This window comes from Berghia stephanieae, chromosome 6, assembly GCF_034508935.2.
Source record: "Berghia stephanieae isolate SIO BIC M18660-M18661 chromosome 6, UCSD_Bste_1.3, whole genome shotgun sequence".
Classification (NCBI taxonomy): Eukaryota; Metazoa; Mollusca; class Gastropoda; order Nudibranchia; family Aeolidiidae; genus Berghia; species Berghia stephanieae.
In genome coordinates, this window is record NC_088365.1 from 46,265,273 (window position 1) to 46,283,326 (window position 18,054).

At 35.8% G+C, this 18,054-nt stretch overlaps 2 protein-coding genes across 2 annotated transcripts in view; one reads left to right on the forward strand and one right to left on the reverse strand.

Moving 5' to 3' along the window:
• LOC144975130 (E3 ubiquitin-protein ligase RNF123-like) overlaps nucleotides 1-529 on the reverse strand; it is a 39,869-nt gene extending 39,340 nt beyond the window's left edge. Inside the window, exon 1 of the mRNA XM_078918903.1 lies at nucleotides 396-529. Within this exon, the coding sequence (XP_078775029.1) occupies nucleotides 396-405 (10 nt within the window). The 5' untranslated portion in view covers nucleotides 406-529. The remainder of the gene's footprint in view (nucleotides 1-395) is intronic.
• A 3,353-nt stretch (nucleotides 530-3,882) lies between these two features.
• On the forward strand, nucleotides 3,883-17,770 carry LOC144975131 (rab GDP dissociation inhibitor beta-like). Its single transcript, XM_078918904.1, has 11 exons — nucleotides 3,883-4,073; nucleotides 6,233-6,340; nucleotides 6,713-6,809; nucleotides 10,249-10,383; nucleotides 11,099-11,291; nucleotides 12,238-12,369; nucleotides 12,888-13,059; nucleotides 13,852-13,954; nucleotides 15,218-15,362; nucleotides 16,489-16,543; nucleotides 17,477-17,770. The coding sequence occupies exons 1-11, from the start codon at nucleotides 4,029-4,031 to the stop codon at nucleotides 17,618-17,620; spliced, it is 1,329 nt and encodes a 442-aa protein (XP_078775030.1). The 5' UTR covers nucleotides 3,883-4,028; the 3' UTR covers nucleotides 17,621-17,770.
• The last annotated feature ends 284 nt before the right edge of the window (nucleotides 17,771-18,054 follow it).

The following is an 18,054-nucleotide window of genomic DNA, read 5'->3' on the forward strand; positions in this document are numbered from 1 at the left end:
GGTGATTTCTAAGTAAATATAAGTAAGCAGTGGAAATCATTGTTTGCCAGTTCTGAGAAGACACATTCCAGAACTCAGAACTCCGGTCTGAGAGTGAGTAAAGTGAGTAAGGTAAGTCGGGTGCAAGTAAGTGCAAGTGGCAAGAGAGAACTGAAAGTACTGAAAGTCAACGTTGGATCACGAAAAGAATGCGGTTTCCAAATGTGGTCTCAATTTAAGGAGATAAAGCTAGAAAATCCCAATAATATTAATGAGGCGAATGAAGGGTGCATGCACTGGTTTGATTAGATACTGCCAGCAGGAGGCTGAGAGCCGAGATCGAGAGATGAGGTGAGGTGGGTAGGGGACAAAAAGCCTGTCTAGGAAGGAGATGTCCTAACAAATAAAGCCGTTACCTGATGTCATTTCTTGCTCCGATGAGATAAAAACGTATGCAGTCAAATTGAAAATTTCCCCATTCGTTTCCAATCAACTTTCATCTACCTAAATAGATTCGTACTTGACAGAACATTGGTCATCATTTCAGACGAAACGAATGTCAACAAAGTGTGTCGCCATGATAGGCATTCAGCAGAAATTGGGAGGTGTCGGTATGTACCCGTTTTGCCGGATCTCTACAGTGGTGCTTATGGACCCGAATTGTTTATCCTTGGCAACAGAGAATTTTGGCCGCAAGCTACTTAGTAACAGAAGAGAATCGACTATGTTGATAATATTCTTATCCGGTTATCTGATTAAAAAAAAAAAATTTAAATTTTAAAAAGAAGAAGAAAAGAAATTACATAAATTTTATGGTGAGCTTATTTTTTTTTCAGATAAAAAATGATTATGTAATATGAGAGGTAAAAAAAACTGACTGATTCATCAGGCTTTTTTTGTTTGTTTGTTTTTGTCTTTTTTTATTGTTTTTTTTATTGGTAGGGGGATTTACAAATTGTATAACAAATAACAACATATCAAAACGGATTGGTCAGATGTGAGCTTATTGATATACGGGGTAAGGCGCTATATAAAAACCATATAATAATATTATTATAAAGTTCAAAAGTTTATTTTTAGGCCACTACAATGCTACAACGATCTATCCAGTCCGCGAATTCTCTTCCGCATTCGTGCAACAAAGCAGCCTTCAGTCAAATGAAGGATTGCTATCGTCAGACAGGTTTTAGACCTAAGTATGTTGGCAGCAGCTTCTAAAATGGCTCCATGATAGATAGTAGTTTGGAGCCCAGGATGGCCAAAGCCATTCGGACACCGGGTTGGATCTTCATTCCATCCATCCAAGCTTACCGCGTCAGGCCGACGTGAGACGCCCGACGTCTGCTGGCTTTCCAGGATGGCCTCGTGACGGTTGACCAATTAGTCTTTGCCCCGAGGTAAGCACTTAAGCGCCCCACCAGGGTTTGAATCCGTCATGGTGGTGATTCATTAGGGGCTTGTATGTTGGCTGCCGCTCAGTGCCTCCCCTTACTGGTACAGAGACCAGTCGAATTCTACCTAATATGTGCATCCCCTTCCCAAGAGGGAAACTGGATACAAGAGACAGTGCCGAGTAATCGTCTCCCGCACCACTGGACATCAAGGGGCTGAATCACTGTCTCAACCGGGCCCTTGAATGTTGTCAGTTCAGCGTCCCTGCACAATGTGCATAGACTTGAGGAATCTAGCGTCAACTTTCTCAACGTTTCTGCCTCTCCATACTGGAGCGCAATACACCGCAGCAGAATAGCACAGTGTCAGGGCAGATGTCTTTAAGAGCACCTGATCGGCACCACATGTTGATCCCATCAACTTCCCCGGAAGACGCAAAGTTCCTGGTACATCCGGCATGGACCCGATAGATAAGCCCAGCGTAACCACCTGACACTTTGGATACTACTCCTTAGATGTGGAAGTAGCTGGACTCCGACTACATCATTCAGTTTAAGAATGTGCTTCACGTCTCTTAGAAAGAAAGCAATGGCTATCGTTATTATTTTTTTTTTTAAGTGTTCATCTTAAGATTTCACATATCAAAATTAAATTTTCGTCACGTTCTAACTGAGCACACCCCGAGACGGGTCCATTCGTTGCGCTGGTGAGTTAGAGCCCTCGTCAGTGCGGTTATGTTGTCTTTGTTGCATAACACTCGCTTTCTAATCGGAAGGTCCTGGATTCCAGCCTCGCTCGGCGCATAGTTCCTGGAAAATGCTCTTTACTCACATTCTCTCACCTTACTCAGGTGTAAAATGAGTACCTAACCGTTAAAAGTGTTGTTACTGTCGGAAAAAAAAAGTAATGTCGCCTAATAAGCGTCATGTCTTCTTCAACGTGTTGCGTTTTGGAAAGCGCTTTGAGCACGTTTCGCAAATATTGCGCTATATAAAAGCTCAAGCTCAAGTCAGTAACTTCCGTTTGAAACATGTCCCAATATTATGCAAAGTAAGAGAAATGACTTTTCCGCTGTGCACCTTTCGTCTTTGAAGTCTGGCTGCTCATGTGTCAGGGCTGCTTCTTATGACGCCCACTCCTACTCAATAACATCCGTTCCAAAAGTATGTAAAGGCAGCTTATGAATGATAAGGATCTGCAGATGTCCTCCACGAAGCCCCAGGTTTGAGAGTTTTTGACAAGATGAGTGTCATTTTAATCGATCGATAATTGAAGGACGAGTTTTCTGGACAAAATTTTAGAAACCTGTTTAAAAAAAAAAGAGTATGGCAGATGCCAAAGTCGGATTTATTTTTGGTCACATCCGCACTGAGCACATCACCTCAAGACTGACGGAGTCCTCACTCTAGCAAGAAATGAAGTGAGAAGAAAAGTACAAGAAGACTTGACTTAACTTGACTTATTCCAATCTCTCCTCTTGGACAATATACATCTTCTCCAGAATGTCTTGTAAGCTACAGCAGTAACAGACTTTCCTCAAACTTGGCTTCTTTCCTTTTCAGCTATCCTCCTGTATGTTTCTCTTGGTCTTCCTATCTTTGTCTTGCTGTCAGGTCTTCATATAAGGACCACACGAGGGAGGCTGAAGAAAATAGAATGTAATGTGATTCGTAGTTAAATCCAGAACCCGTTACGACACTTTCCGCCTGGTCACAAGAGGGACGCTCTACATTCGACGCTATCCACTACTCTTCAGTCTTACCCACAGAATAAGCTTTGATTTGTGGTCCTACTAACAGATCCTATCTGTGGTCTTGCACCTGATAAACGAGGACCAAGGTGGAAGTAGGCCTATTACGTGTTGGACAATTTGCAAATGTAGACATAAAATAAAATTGATGCTTAGAGATGTTTGAGTGAAATCATTGTTTATTATAATGACTTTGCTCGTAGAGTTCTCAGGGGCGTTTTATTTTTTTTAATGAGGAACAAAGAAAGAAAAAGAAATCAATAACTATGCGCGAGAACGTTAAATTTCGTCTAAAACGTGTTGAAAATTGCAACAGAAAAAGAAAAGAAAGAAAGAAAACAAAATAAAATGAAATAGATAAAAATCTAGATAAAAATCAAAATTAAAAACAAAATTCCATGTTTTTCTTCAAAGTGATGCTAGGCTGTGGACTGTAAAAAGTAATAAACAAAAATGAATATAACAGCTTCAAAAAAAGAACAAAATACCAAACAAGGAACGTTCGGGCTCAAAATCCTTCTTCAGCCAACAACAAAAAAACAATAGACATAAATACATTACTTAGTACCAGATAGATTCTATCAGGAATTTAGTAATGTATTTATGTCTTTATTGTATTTTGTTGTTGGCTGAAGAAGGGTTTTGAGCCCGAAACGCTCCATGTTTGGTATTTTGTTACTTTTTTGAAGCTGTTATATTCAATTTTTGTTTTTCTTCGGAGATATTCGGTGAAACGGTGATTTGATATGGGATGATAAATTATTACGGAAAAAGGAAGTCGATTGTCGACATCTTGTTGATGATTGGAGCCCGGTGTTGGCATCGTAAGTGGGTGTAGCTCATCATTTATCGGGTCTCAAAAATCGTATTTGAAGGAATTTGACTTTGATTTGCGAAGTTATTGAAGATGGAAGAGACATACGATGCTGTTGTTATGGGCACTGGCCTTAAGGTGAGTTGAATTATTAATGATTTATAAGGCCATGAAGAATTTTCATTTTAATTTAAAGCTGATCCAACAATGTCCACTGTAGACTGACTGAGTCAGTCCACTGGTCCCATTTTGCCATTGCGCACTCTTGTCACCATCACGACTGCACTGTCACTGACTCACAAATAAAGCAGACTATTATCATGGGGGCTGAGGCGGAAATTTCATCATAGATATCTATGGCAGGCCATTAATTTTCTAACTCTGGCATGTTGAGTCTGCGGAGCTGACGCTGGCAAGCAGCATGAAGTTGAAGCCTCAAGTGTGGAGAATTGGAATGGGAAATCCCTCCGCTGCCAAGCAAATCTCTTACTCAATCAAGACGAAAGTCTGTGACGCTGTTTGATTTTTCAAATTTGGAGTTGAAGATTGAAGACTCCTCCCCATTTAGATGCATAGGCTAGTCTTTAATTTTAATATCTATATGATTAAATTCTTTGTTGTTTTCTAGATAGATCAGTTTCAGTTTTGACGAACGTTATCTCTATACTCTATACTATATTTATTCCTGTCATAACTTTTCATATGTCTTCATTCAACCATACTCAGGGTCACATCTCTTCTTGTGTAACTAATAAATGCAACTACTAGACAGACTATTAATCACCGTGACTGCAAAATTGATAGATGCCATAAATTATTTCCTAACATGCATGAAATTTTAATTTTGGATGACAGAAGTAGAAGGATGGTCATCCCTATTTTTACAACATTAGTCATTAGTCAGTCACACCCCCAAGGCTCAGCTGATGTCTCCCTCCCCCCCCCCCCCCCCCTCTCCCTCTCTCTCTCTCTCTCTCTCTCTCTCTCTAAATAAGCTTAGACTTAATTATTTTACTTTTTAAATTTTACACTAACCATCTTTAATCTTTAACTAATCTTTAATATTGTATCTTGACATTGTAGTTTTTATGTATTTTTTTTAAAGACAATAAAAAATTAAAAATCGAATTATATTTTTGCAGTGGTACTTACTTCCTTTTTGACTGTAGATTAGCCATAAAAGGATCAACAAAAAAAAAAAAAAAAAGAAGAAAGAAAATGGAAGAAAATTAAATTGGATCCACTATACTAAAACTACAATTGTTATCTCCAAAGCTGTCCCTGTTATTTTTTCTTAGGTTTTTATCAAGCAACCACTATTTTCTCTTTACTTAAAATTTTTTTTAAAACTTTAAAAAAATAATTTAGAAAAGGAAGGGAATTTATTAGATGAGATATACGTCCAATCCATGACTTAGTCACATGTAGAGGTAGAGCCCATTTCTTACTGGTCAATTTTTTGATCATTTTCCAGTGATCTTAGAAAGAGAACTGCTGTTAGGCTGAAATTCCAGGCCCACTAAGCACAACAAAAAATGTTGTCACTATGAATTTAAGGAGGCGAATATGGAATTAGAAAATTAAATGGCTAAATTATTTTTTATGTTTTCATTGTTTTAAAATTAGAATTTTTTTTGATAGGTTACCAGCCCCATTTCTCCTATATCCTTGTGTTATCAGCATCAGTTTTTTTTTGGGTTTGAATAATCAAATTGTAGCTATTTACATTTCTGAAACTGAAATGATAGTCATGAGGGTGGGCGGGGGTAGACGGAGTTAAGGTGGGGATCTATTAATCTTACTCCCATTAACCCAGTCGATAATAAGTAATAGGGTGTCAAGGGTCAATCCTCTGAGTATTGAAGTACTTGCGGGGCAATGTGGCAAGGGGAGTAATCCATTTATTTTTACCAACTTTTAAGGATTGAACTTAACAAGGTTGCTATAAAACCTAAATATGTTTTCCAATCACCTGCTAAACTGAAAAAAAAAAAAAAAGGAAGTACATAATGCCTTTTTACTGGAGTTCAGCACTCAGAAAAGGGTCTGTCTATTTGTTAGCATAAAAGTTCAGTAAATTTTTGCCTCCTTAATTGGCAACCCTGACTTAAATATTAAAAGACTCATTTATAACAATCATTGGTCTTCAGTCCCATCGACTTTGTTGCAACCCAGGTGCTCTGTTTATGTAGGGAAGGTTAATAAATCATATATATTTACATAGATTGAACAGCGTTTGATAGCTATGATTTATATTTTATTCATTCTTCATAACTTTTTTTTTTTTGTCATCATAGGAATGTATCCTGAGTGGTATGCTGTCCGTGTCTGGGAAGAAGGTGCTTCATGTTGACAGAAACAATTATTATGGAGGTGCCAGTGCTTCCCTTACTCCACTTAATGATGTAAGTTTTTAGCGGTATATCATCTGTGTTGACTGTAAACCATTAGTGATTTATATGGGTCAGAAAATTGCTTGAATAAATCAAGATACTTGTCTTTAGAATGAGTTTACACGACCCTCTTTGACACTTGTGAATCTTTTGACATTATTATTATTATTATTATTATTATTATTATTATTATTATTATTATTATTATTATTATTATTGATATTGTTGTAGTTATCATCATCATCATCATTATTATTACTACTACTAGTATTATTATTTTTATTATTAGTATTATCATTATTATGATTAAGATTACCATACTTTAAACAAATTGTTTGAATTGTTTATTAAAAAAAAAAAATACAATTTTTTTTCTTTCAATAGTTATACAAACACTTTGGAAAGGACCCTGTTGGAGACAAATATGGATCTGGTCGCAGCTGGAATGTGGATTTGATCCCTAAATTCCTCATGGCAAATGGTAAAAGTTAAAGCTGTTACAAGATTTGTGGGCATCCTTGAGATAATCAGTCACATGGTGGAAAGCTTTGAACGGAGATAGTGACAATTTTGGTTAAGAGGTCAATTTTTATGGAAAATGAGTTCTCATCAAAAATCGTTAAACCTTTTTCTACATATTGATGAAATATTTTAATTGAATTCTACTCGTAAATATTTTATTTTACTTTTTTTATGAAGGTAATTATTATACTTAATTTCAACTCTTCTCAACTTTGGAAGCGATTTTCTCAAACTTAGGGTTTCAAACCCTAGCTCATGCATTGACCATAACTTCATAAAGATTAAAATGCTCAGGAGACATTTGGCTTTCAAAAAGTGGAAAAAAAAAAAACAAACCCCGCAAAACAAAAATGTTCACCATGCGACTGATTATGTCAGGGACACACACATTTTACTTTGGCTCCAAAAATTTTTTTTTTAAATTCTCAGTTCCAAAATTAAAATCACTGCTTTTCTTTTTATTATCGTCCCGTCCTATTTTATTGGTATCATGAATCATAGTGTTATTTATTTATTATTTTTTTTTTTTCAGTTTTGTTTTACAACAGAGCTCTTAAAATTGTTGGCAAATGTCTATCCAGTGATGCCAAAACTCCGGTTTCACCGGAAAAAACTCCGGTCTGGAGCCAAAAATTCCGGGCTCCGGGCAACTTCCGTCAAATTCTGGTGAGGTCAATTTGTTCCAAGGATACCCCCCCCCCCCCCTTTCCAACCGCCACATCATCATCACTGCCACTAGTATTACAACCATCATCACGACTACTACAACTGCAATCACCACCACCACATCATCATCACTACCACTACTACTACAACCACCACCACCACATCATCATCACTACCACTACTACTACAATCACCACCACCACATCATCATCACAACCACAACTACCATCACTATTACAACCACCACCACCACATCGTTATCACTACCACTACTACTGCAACCACCACCACCACATCATTATCACTACCACTACTACTGCAAGCACCACCACCACCTCATCTTCATCACTACCACCACTGCTACTACTACAACTACTACCGCCACATCGTCATCACTACCACTGCTACTACAACAACCACCACCACATCATCATCATCACTGCAACTACCACTACTACTACAACCACCACCACATCATCATCATCACTGCAACTACCACTACTACTACAACCACCACTATCACATCATCACTACCACTACTACTATAACCACCACCATCATCACTACCACTACTACTACTATAACCACCACCACCACCACATCATCACTACCACTACTACAACCACCACCACCACTGCATCATCATTACCACTACTACTACAACCACCACCACCACATCATCATCACCACTACTACTACAACCACCACCACCACATCAACCACTACTACTACAACCACCACCACCACATCATCATTACCACTACTACTACAACCACCACCACATCATCACTACTGCTACTACTACTACAACCACCACCACCACATCATGATTACTACTACTACTACTACTACAACCACCACTACCAGTTCATCATCACTACCATTTGTACTACAACCATCATCACCACCACATCATCATCACTACCACCACTACTACAACTACCACCACATCATTATCACTACCACTACTACTGCAAGCACCACCACCACCTCATCTTCATCACTACCACCACTGCTACTACTACAACTACCACCGCCACATCGTCATCACTACCACTGCTACTACAACAACCACCACCGCATCATCATCATCACTACCACTACTACAACCACCACTACAACATCATCATCATCACTACCACTACTACTACAACCACCAGCACCACCTCATCATCACGACCACTACTACTACAACCACCACCACCACATCATTACTACTACTACTACTACTACTACTACTACTACTACTACTACTACTATTACTACTACTACTACTAATACTACTACTACTACTACTACTACTACAACCACCACCACCACATCATCATCACTACCACTACTACTACAACCACCACTACCACATTATCATCACTACCACTACTACTACTACAACCACCATCACCACATCATCATCACTACCACTACTACTACAACCACCACTACCACATCATCACTACCACTACTACTACTACAACTACCACTACAACATCATCATCATCACGACCACTACTATTACAATCACCACCACCACCACATGTCATTACCACTATTACTACAACCACCACCACATCATCACTACTACTACTACTACCACCACCACCACATCATCATCACTACCACTACTACTACAACCACCACTACCACATTATCATCACCACCATTTGTACTACAACCACCATCACCACCACATCAACATCACTACCACCACTACTACAACCACCACCACATCATTATCATCATGACCACAACTACTACAACCACTATACCACAACCACATCATCATCACTACAACAACAACCACTATCATATCATCATTACTACCACTACTACAATAACCACCACCACCACATCATCCTCACTATCACCAGTACTACAATCTCTACCATTAGGTTTTGGCGCTTTACTTCATTTGAAATAAGGAAACTTTGGGATTGTATTTGGCAATGTGTTTATGTATCATAATATAATTCTAATCTGTTTTCTATTTAGAACTCTACAATATGTAAACACAATGCCAAACACCATTCCAATTCCTTTTTCTTGTGCGCGGAAATTCCTCTTTCGGCATTGAAATTCCTACGAGTGGTGTCTGAAACTCCTGTGAGCCAAATTTAAAGTTGGCGTCTCTGTCTATCAATGTAAATAAACTAAGAGCAAATCTTGTTTGTATATTTCACTCCTGCTCAGTTTTGTATGCTCGCAATGATTAGGAAAGGTTTCGTTTTTAACTTTTCATTAATGATTTTTCATCCGTAGTTGTATAAAAAAAAACAAAAACAAAAGTGGAGCTCTATCATGAAGCTGTATGAAACCAAAATGGTCAATTTTATTATATTTTTTTCCCTTATAATTTAATGTTTCATGTTGTATTAATTTCTGTTTCATTTGCCTTTACTTTTACATTGTACGGCTATGTGGTCTTGTGGTATGACACTAAGGATCGGAAGGGTCCTGGGTTCGAGCCTTGCTCTGCTCACAGTTGAGTCCTTGGAAAAGGCTCTTTACTCACATTCTCTCACCATACTCGGGTGTAAAATAAGTACTTGGCTATTTACCGTTTTGTCTCTGTCCGAAAAAATTGTAACATCGTCCAACAGGTGTCAAGTCACTGTCACGTCCTACATGTAAAGTGTTGTTGGCCAGGGACCCATTGTAAAGCACTTTGAGCACGTTAAATGGATATTGCGCTATATAAAGACTCGAGTTAAAAAAATTTTTTTTTTACATTCCAGGCCAGCTGGTTTCTCTGCTGATCCATACAGGTGTCACCCGTTACTTGGAGTTCAAATCGGTGGATGGGAGCTATGTTTACAAGAATGGCAAAATCTACAAAGTCCCTGCTGATGAAAAGGAAGCCTTAGCATCTTGTAGGTTTTAAACATATGTTTATTGGAGAGAGAGAGAGAGAGAGAGAGAGAGAGAGAGAGAGAGAGAGAGAGAGAGAGAGAGAGAGAGAGAGAGAGAGAGAGGAGGGGGGAGTGGTTTTTGTCACCTTTTTTTTCTTTTTAACTATAGAGCGTCAATAGGTACCATTTAATTCTCTTCAACAACAAAAAATAAAAAAGGTGTGGTTTGTTTCGATTTATAAAAGTTAGAATTTGTCATTTTAACCCATATTCTAAAGGAATGATAGGTTCTGATGGGTCAACAAGATTAAAAAATAAGCTGACTGCTTTTGAATTTGGTGAAAGTCGTGTTTTAAATTTTATTCTGACCACTCGGTCCACCCAGCATTGATTGGGATAAGTTTGTAGGATCTGTTGGAAAGTACATGAAGAGACTAACATCCTATCCAAAGGGTTTGTGATTAAAGCTAAAGAAACCAGGAAAAACTTTAGACAGTAATGTGCAAAAAACCCCAAAAAACTATATGAATAAATTAACACTTTTTAAAAATATTGGCTGATGATGGGTTTTGAGCCCAAAACATGCTCTGTCTGGTATTTTGTTCTTTTTTTTTTTTTTAAACCTGTTGTATTTATTTTTATATAATAAATTTTCACAGTCCACACTTGTATCAGCTTTGATCATGAATTTATGTATTTATTTATATATTTATTTATTTTAAAAAAAAACTTGCAGCTCTATTGGGTCTCTTTGAGAAGAGGAGGTTTAGGAATTTCTTGGTGTTTGTAGCAGAGTACGATGAAAAGGAACCCAAAACCTGGAAAGGGGTGGATGGCATGATTGCCAGACAGTTATTCGAGCAACACAGTCTGGACAACGCGGTGCAAGATTTCACCGGTCACGCATTGGCTCTCCATACCAATGATAAGTGAGTGATTTTCAATATTTATAAATCGATATATATATATCTATGTAGCAGTTCTGGTGGTTTTCCTCGGATCCGCAGAGATCCACAATTTTTATTTTCTTTTTGTCAGAGGAGGAATTTCCTCCTTTTAAAAAATTACATTTCCCCTCAATCATCAATGTACTGGTACTGGCAATGGAAGACTTGACATGTGGTGGAACAAATAGGTTCACTTTTCCTCACTTCAGTCGTTAGCTAGAGTATCAATGATAGTTTATCAACTCAATTGCTCTAAAAGTGGGTGTTAGTTCAGTAAAAATGGGGCTTAATTTAAGGCGATTGTTCAAAATTTTCCTCCTTTTTCACTTTTTGTCACCATCAGCACTGATGTTGGAGTAGAAAACGCTGATGTTGGCGTGTACAAAGATGATATGTAGTGGGTATATGCAAGTCATGAACAAATTGAACCAAAAATATATTTCATGAGATAATGATGTGGGTACCAATCTTTAAGAGTGCTCGACTATTTAAAGTGTCTGAATTATTACACTGCTCTTACCTTTTACTTTGCCTACAACATTGTTTCCACTGCAGGTTCACTTCAACTAAATCATCAGGGCAAAATGAGCACCTGTTTCTCTCTCTTTATCTCTCTCTCTCTCTCTCTCTCTCTCTCTCTCTCTCTCTCTCTCTCTCTCTCTCTCTCTCTCTCTCTCTCTCTCTCTCTCTCTCTCTCTCTCTCTCTATTTTATTTTATTTTTTCTTCAGCTGTGAGATCTCCATCATTTTCATTCCCTTTATTATAACTCCTGTGTTCAATGTCATAAAGAAATCAATATTCATTCAAATTCTAGTAGAATGTGATAATAAGTCAGCTATGACCAGAAATCATGCAGATTGGGATTACGGTTACAAATGGAGAAAACTCTGTTGTAGTTTTATATTTCTGGTTTGTTTATTCCAATAGATATTTGCTGGAACCCGCAACAGAGTTGGTGAAACGTTGCAAATTGTACAGTGAATCCTTAGCTCGCTATGGTAAATCCCCATACCTGTATCCTCTTTATGGGCTCGGAGAATTGCCTCAAGGATTTGCCAGGTAAATTGTTGTTTTCTTCCTTTAATTGATGATGATGATGATGATGATAAAATCTAATAATAATAATAATAATAATAATAATAATAATAATAATAATTATTATTATTATTATTATTATTATTATTATTATTATTATATTATTATTATTATTATTATTAATATTATTATGATAATAACAATAATAATAATAATAATAGTAGTAATAATTATTATAATAATAATAGTAGTAATAATAATAGTAATTTTAATGATTATAATAATAATAATAATAAAAATAACAATAATAATAATGATGATAGTAATAATAATATTGGTGATGTTGATCATGTCATTAACAGATTTATTGATTCATTTTTTTTTCTTTATTCTACAAAGTTTGGATTTGAACTTATGAAAATTACGTTTAAGTCAATATTATTACTATATTGATTTTTAAAGTTATGTCATCTTCATTATCATTGTCGTCATCATCATCATCATTATCATCATCATCATCATTACCATCATCTTCACTACAGATTGAGTGCCATCTATGGAGGAACCTACATGCTGGACAAAAAAATAGAGAAGATTGAGTATGAAAATGGAAAAGTAGTGGGAGTCACCGATGACCAGGGAGTGACTGCTAAGTGTAACATTGTAGTCTGTGATCCAAGCTATGCCGAAGACAAGTGCAAGGTTGTCGGAAAGGTGAGATAATAATAATAATATAATCAGTTTTTTTGGGATGTTTTTTTTTCTTGTTTTGTCTGGCATCTTTCATACACACTTGTTCAGTTCTTTATATTATTTTTTTCCTGCTTAGTACTTTTTTGTTGTTGTTGTTGTTGTTTAGCACCATTTTTATATCATTCATTCATGAAGCCAGATTAAAGTAATCATCTGTCTACATCTATATTGTTTAGCGTAATGTAGGTAAAGGGTCTTACTCACAGACACAATTTCTTGGTCATCATTACTAAGCATTCAATCACTGACTTTGCTCAAAATTGCTTTACTCAGAAGAAAAGACAGCACAACACTCAACCATTCTTGACAATTTTTAACTGATGTCTTTTTCCTTACATTACATAATCATGTTCAGGATTGAATAGTGTTCTTAATAAAGTGGCAGCTTCTCATACTGGTTCAGATCTGTTTTCTGTTCCGTTAAGTATATTTGTTATTCATATTTGATGAAACAGTGAGACATGTCAATTTTTATTTATAATATATAGTTTTTTAATTTATGTGCAAAGATTTAAAAGAAAATTCTTATGTCTGTGAAAAGGGCTTACTGATTTAAAAGCAAATTATATTATGAAGATATTATACATCATTATCTTAAAGAAATATTATTTTATATTTTGTTGTCATTGTTATGTATAAACGGTGTATGCATAATATGTATTTTTATCGACAATAAATAATGTATTCATTCATTCATTCATTCATTCATTCATTCATATTGCTTTGATTTTGTTGTTTTTGTTTCTCTTACAGGTGATCCGTGCCATCTGCATCTTGAAGCACCCGATCCCCAATACCAAAGACAGTCAGTCTGTCCAGATTATCATTCCACAGAAGCAAGTGGGCCGCGGAGATGGTAAGTGTTCTGAATATGTTACAGTTACAGTGCATGACATAATCAGTCGGATGGTGAAAAGGTTTGAACTGAGATATTGCCAGGTTTAGTTAGAAGGTCAATTTAAAAAAATCAAAAATGAGTTCTTGTCATAAATGATTAAATCGACCCTTTTTGTACATCTTCGGGAAATATCAAAGCTTAATTTCACTTCTAAATATGTTTTACAGCTAGTCAAGTTGAAAAAGTATGACAGTTGAGAAAAGTTGCTGGATACCTTTCCCATACATCTGACCATAACTTCATGAAAAATCACCAGTTTTACTTCAAATTAAGATTAAAATGGTCTGGGAAGCATATTCTTTCAGAAAATGCAAAAATATGCAAATCCAAAATTTTCACTCTCTGACTGATTATGTCATGCACTGACACATATCATCAACTATGTCGTTGGTAAAATCAGTCTTTTTTCACACTTAAGTTCACACCTCAGCAGCCTTTCTTGTTTCCAAGAAGAATGCCACAAATGATACTTCTTCTCAAGACAGAGATAATATTGTTGGAATTGAAGCAACAAATGCTCCATACACGTTCAAAGCATGGGGTGGGGGTTAAAAGAGAGACGTTTTTGGTTGTTTTTATTTTCTCAGATACAAGGTTTGTCTTTGGTGAGGTGTCATGCTTCGCTCATTTTCAGGCTTTATTTTATTTTATTTATTTATTTTTAAAAACAATCTGAAGAGGGTTAATATTTTTCTCAGAATTAGTTATTACTTATTTTATTACTTATTTTTTGTCAGTGCGTATTGATAAGCATTTTATTTTAGCAAGCTTGGCTATAGAATTTTGAAATGTGCAAAAATATTCATTCGAACTAATTTTAATTCGTAAATGAGAACTAGGAAACTTGCTCATGAAATCAAATATGTACAAGCTTGGCTGGCCTAAATTATTAGATGTAATACAACTAGCAAAGTTTTGAAATGAAAATAGCATTTTTATTTTTTTTTCATCACATATTTCTATAAGTAGACATAGATTTTGTCACTAGTGGTATGGGTCTATTATTATTTTTGTGTATGTGTGGTTTGTGTGTGTGTGTTTCCAAAACAAATATATTTCTCAAGCTTTTTTATTTCCTTAAGAAATATTTTAAAAATAATTCAGTTTATATATTTCTCATGATAAACATGTCAAGAGTTCATTGATTAAAAACCCCGTTGTTATTTCTAAATTTATACTCCATTTGTTTATTTATGAATGAATTAATTTATTTGTTTTCAGACATCTATGTGTGTATGGTTTCATTTGCTCACAACGTCTGTGCCAAGGGCCATTACTTGGCCATTGTGGCCACCAAGATAGAGACAGATAACCCAGAGGCCGAACTCAAACCTGGCCTTGACCTGTTGGGAGAGATCGAAGAGAAGTAAGGACTGGAGGATTTACGGAAATTAACGATTTTTAAAGGAAGAGATATAATATAGTCAGTGGTTGTGAAAGGCAAATGATGTAATTTTGTAATCATTAGTATTTAATATACTGTATTTTGTAAACATTTGAGTGTGTCCTTCATAGTGGGATCCTTTGCCTTCGTGGGCTTCCCAATCTCCCATAGTGGGCAGGGAGACACTGTGTCTTCTATCCCCCTACATACCTGTTTTCCAACTTGCTTTCTGTCTTTGTCTTGGAATGAGATTACTTGGTTTTGGCCAGGCCCTGGCCGGATACCCTAGTTGGGAGGGAAATAGTCAAATGTATAGTGAGAGTTTTGGGAGATGATATTTTTTGTCTTGTAAATCATCTCTCTGCTATGCACTGTATTGTTTTGTTTACATGTTATTATGATTTGTAAACATTTAATCTGTTCCTCTTAGTAGGGACCTGTGCTTGTGTTTGGATAAGACTTTTAGGTGATCTCAAACTAAGTACTTTGATAGTGTGCTCTTGTTATCTTAAACTGTTTCCTATTTGAACAAATTCCCCTTTGTCTTACCCTTTCTTGGGTGCTTTAATTGTAATTCTAGAACTTTTTACTATCCCATTTTCTTCCATTTTACTGGCGCTGATTTGACCTTAATGTGTTGCACGTGCCGTGAAACACTTTAAAACAAACAACATGGATCCTTAGCTTATGATTGGATGAGACTTTTAGATAATGTCAAAACATCGATGGATTATTGATAGTGTTTGTAATCTTCTGTTCCCTATTTGATCCAGTTTCCTTTGCTTAGCTTTGTCTTTGGTACTTTCAACTTAAGATCTGCAACTTTTCCTCCATAATCTTCCATTTTACTGGTGCTGAAATGGTCTAATAATAGTGTCGAAAACATTTCGGAATTGTTATATGGTATATATTTTGGCTTGTGCTCAACAGTGGAATAGACATCTTCATAATAATAATAATAAAGGGGAAACAAAGAGTGTATAACAATTCTCACAGGAACTGGAAATAGATTTAAATTTTCATGACTCGTCTAGAGCTCTATTGGCAAATCTATCTATGGAAATTCCTCTCATTTACCAGCCTTCATTTAATTTTCTTTTCCTTGCAGGTTCATCAGTATTGACGATTTGTATGAGCCCTTGGATGATGGACAGGAAAGTCAAGTAAGCAAACGTCTCAATTTTTACAATATAAAGTTCAACTGATTTGGTGAAAATAAATATCGTTGTGAAAGAAGAAAAATTAAATAATTTTGATTTCATCGTCATATATATATATCACAGGAAGTATGAAACAACACACAATCATAAACAACAATAACAATTACACACACTTCCCGTAGATTGTCCTAGTGACATTAAACAGTACTGTAGAAGTTAAACTAATAATTATACTTGAAATGTTTATATATATAAATCTATTTGCAAATTAAATTCACCGAAGAAGGTCGGTTATGACTCTTGACTATCACCTGTGGAAGAAATGTAAATTGGGCTCCTTATGGCCTGCTTGGGGGAATCAATTGAATTTTGTGAAGCAAATATAACCAAAGTTGCAGATTTTCTGTACATTTACGGAATTCAGCATGTCAAAAAAACTGGTGTATTTCCCAATCACCTGGCGAATGGAAAAAGGTTAGCATGTAATGTTTTTTTTTACCGGAGTTCAGTGCCCAAATAGGGGCCAGTGGATGTTTTTGCATAAAATTTCAGTAAAAAATTTTTCATTCTGAATCGACAACCCTGTATCATGTGTTGAATCTGCTGAAATTTGTCATGTTAACATGCGGCTATGTGGTCTAGTGGTATGACACTCGCTTTCGGAACAGAATGTCCTGGGTTTGAGCCTCACTCGGCACATGGTTCCAAGTCTTTGGATAAGGCTCTTTACTCACATTCTCTCACCGTACTCATGTGTACGTTGTCTATGTCCAAAAAATTGTAATATTGCCTAACGGGCATCACGTCCCGTCCTAAATGGCCAGGACCCCTGTAAAGCGCATTTAGTGGATATTGCGCTATATTAAAGTTCAATTATTTTTTTTTCTTAAACGTGCATTTTGTCATTATTTTGTTAATTGTTTCACTCGTCCACAGGTGTTTATCTCCAAGTCATATGATGCCACTACACATTTTGAGACCACCTGTGATGACGTGCTGGACATCTTCAAGCGCATCACCGGGAAACCCTTCGACTTCTCTCAGGTTAAACATACAGACTTGGAAAGCACAGCAGAATAAAAAGAGCTCTTAAATATTATTCTACCTGTGTCCTGCATCTTTCTTCTATTTCATTTTTTTTCTTTTTTCTTTCTCCCCTACTACTGCAACAGCAACAACATGATAAGAATAACAACAATAATACCGCAACAATTTTCATCACAATTAATATGATAAATAAATATTATTAGTATTACTGTTGTTTGCATTCATTTGTATAATATTAATGTTATCGTGTTTAAATGATCATTTTAAAATTATTATTTTTTTAGAGTTTTAATTATTAATTAATTAATTAATTAATTTTTTTTTTGGCTCTGAATGTGACGATGAGATATTGTCTGAAAAACTAGTTATCACTTTTATTATTATATTATTATTATATTATTATTATTATTATTATTATTATTATTATATTATTATTATATTATTATTATTATTATTATATTATTATT

What these genes read in the sequence shown, in the direction of transcription:
- LOC144975131 (XM_078918904.1), top strand. Translation starts at nt 4,029, where the DNA reads ATGGAAGAGACATACGATGCTGTTGTTATGGGCACTGGCCTTAAG. An exon ending in TTATGGGCACTGGCCTTAAG is followed by an intron (nt 4,074 to 6,232) that starts GTGAGTTGAATT and finishes TTGTCATCATAG; the next exon opens with GAATGTATCCTGAGTGGTAT. An exon ending in CCCTTACTCCACTTAATGAT is followed by an intron (nt 6,341 to 6,712) that starts GTAAGTTTTTAG and finishes TTCTTTCAATAG; the next exon opens with TTATACAAACACTTTGGAAA.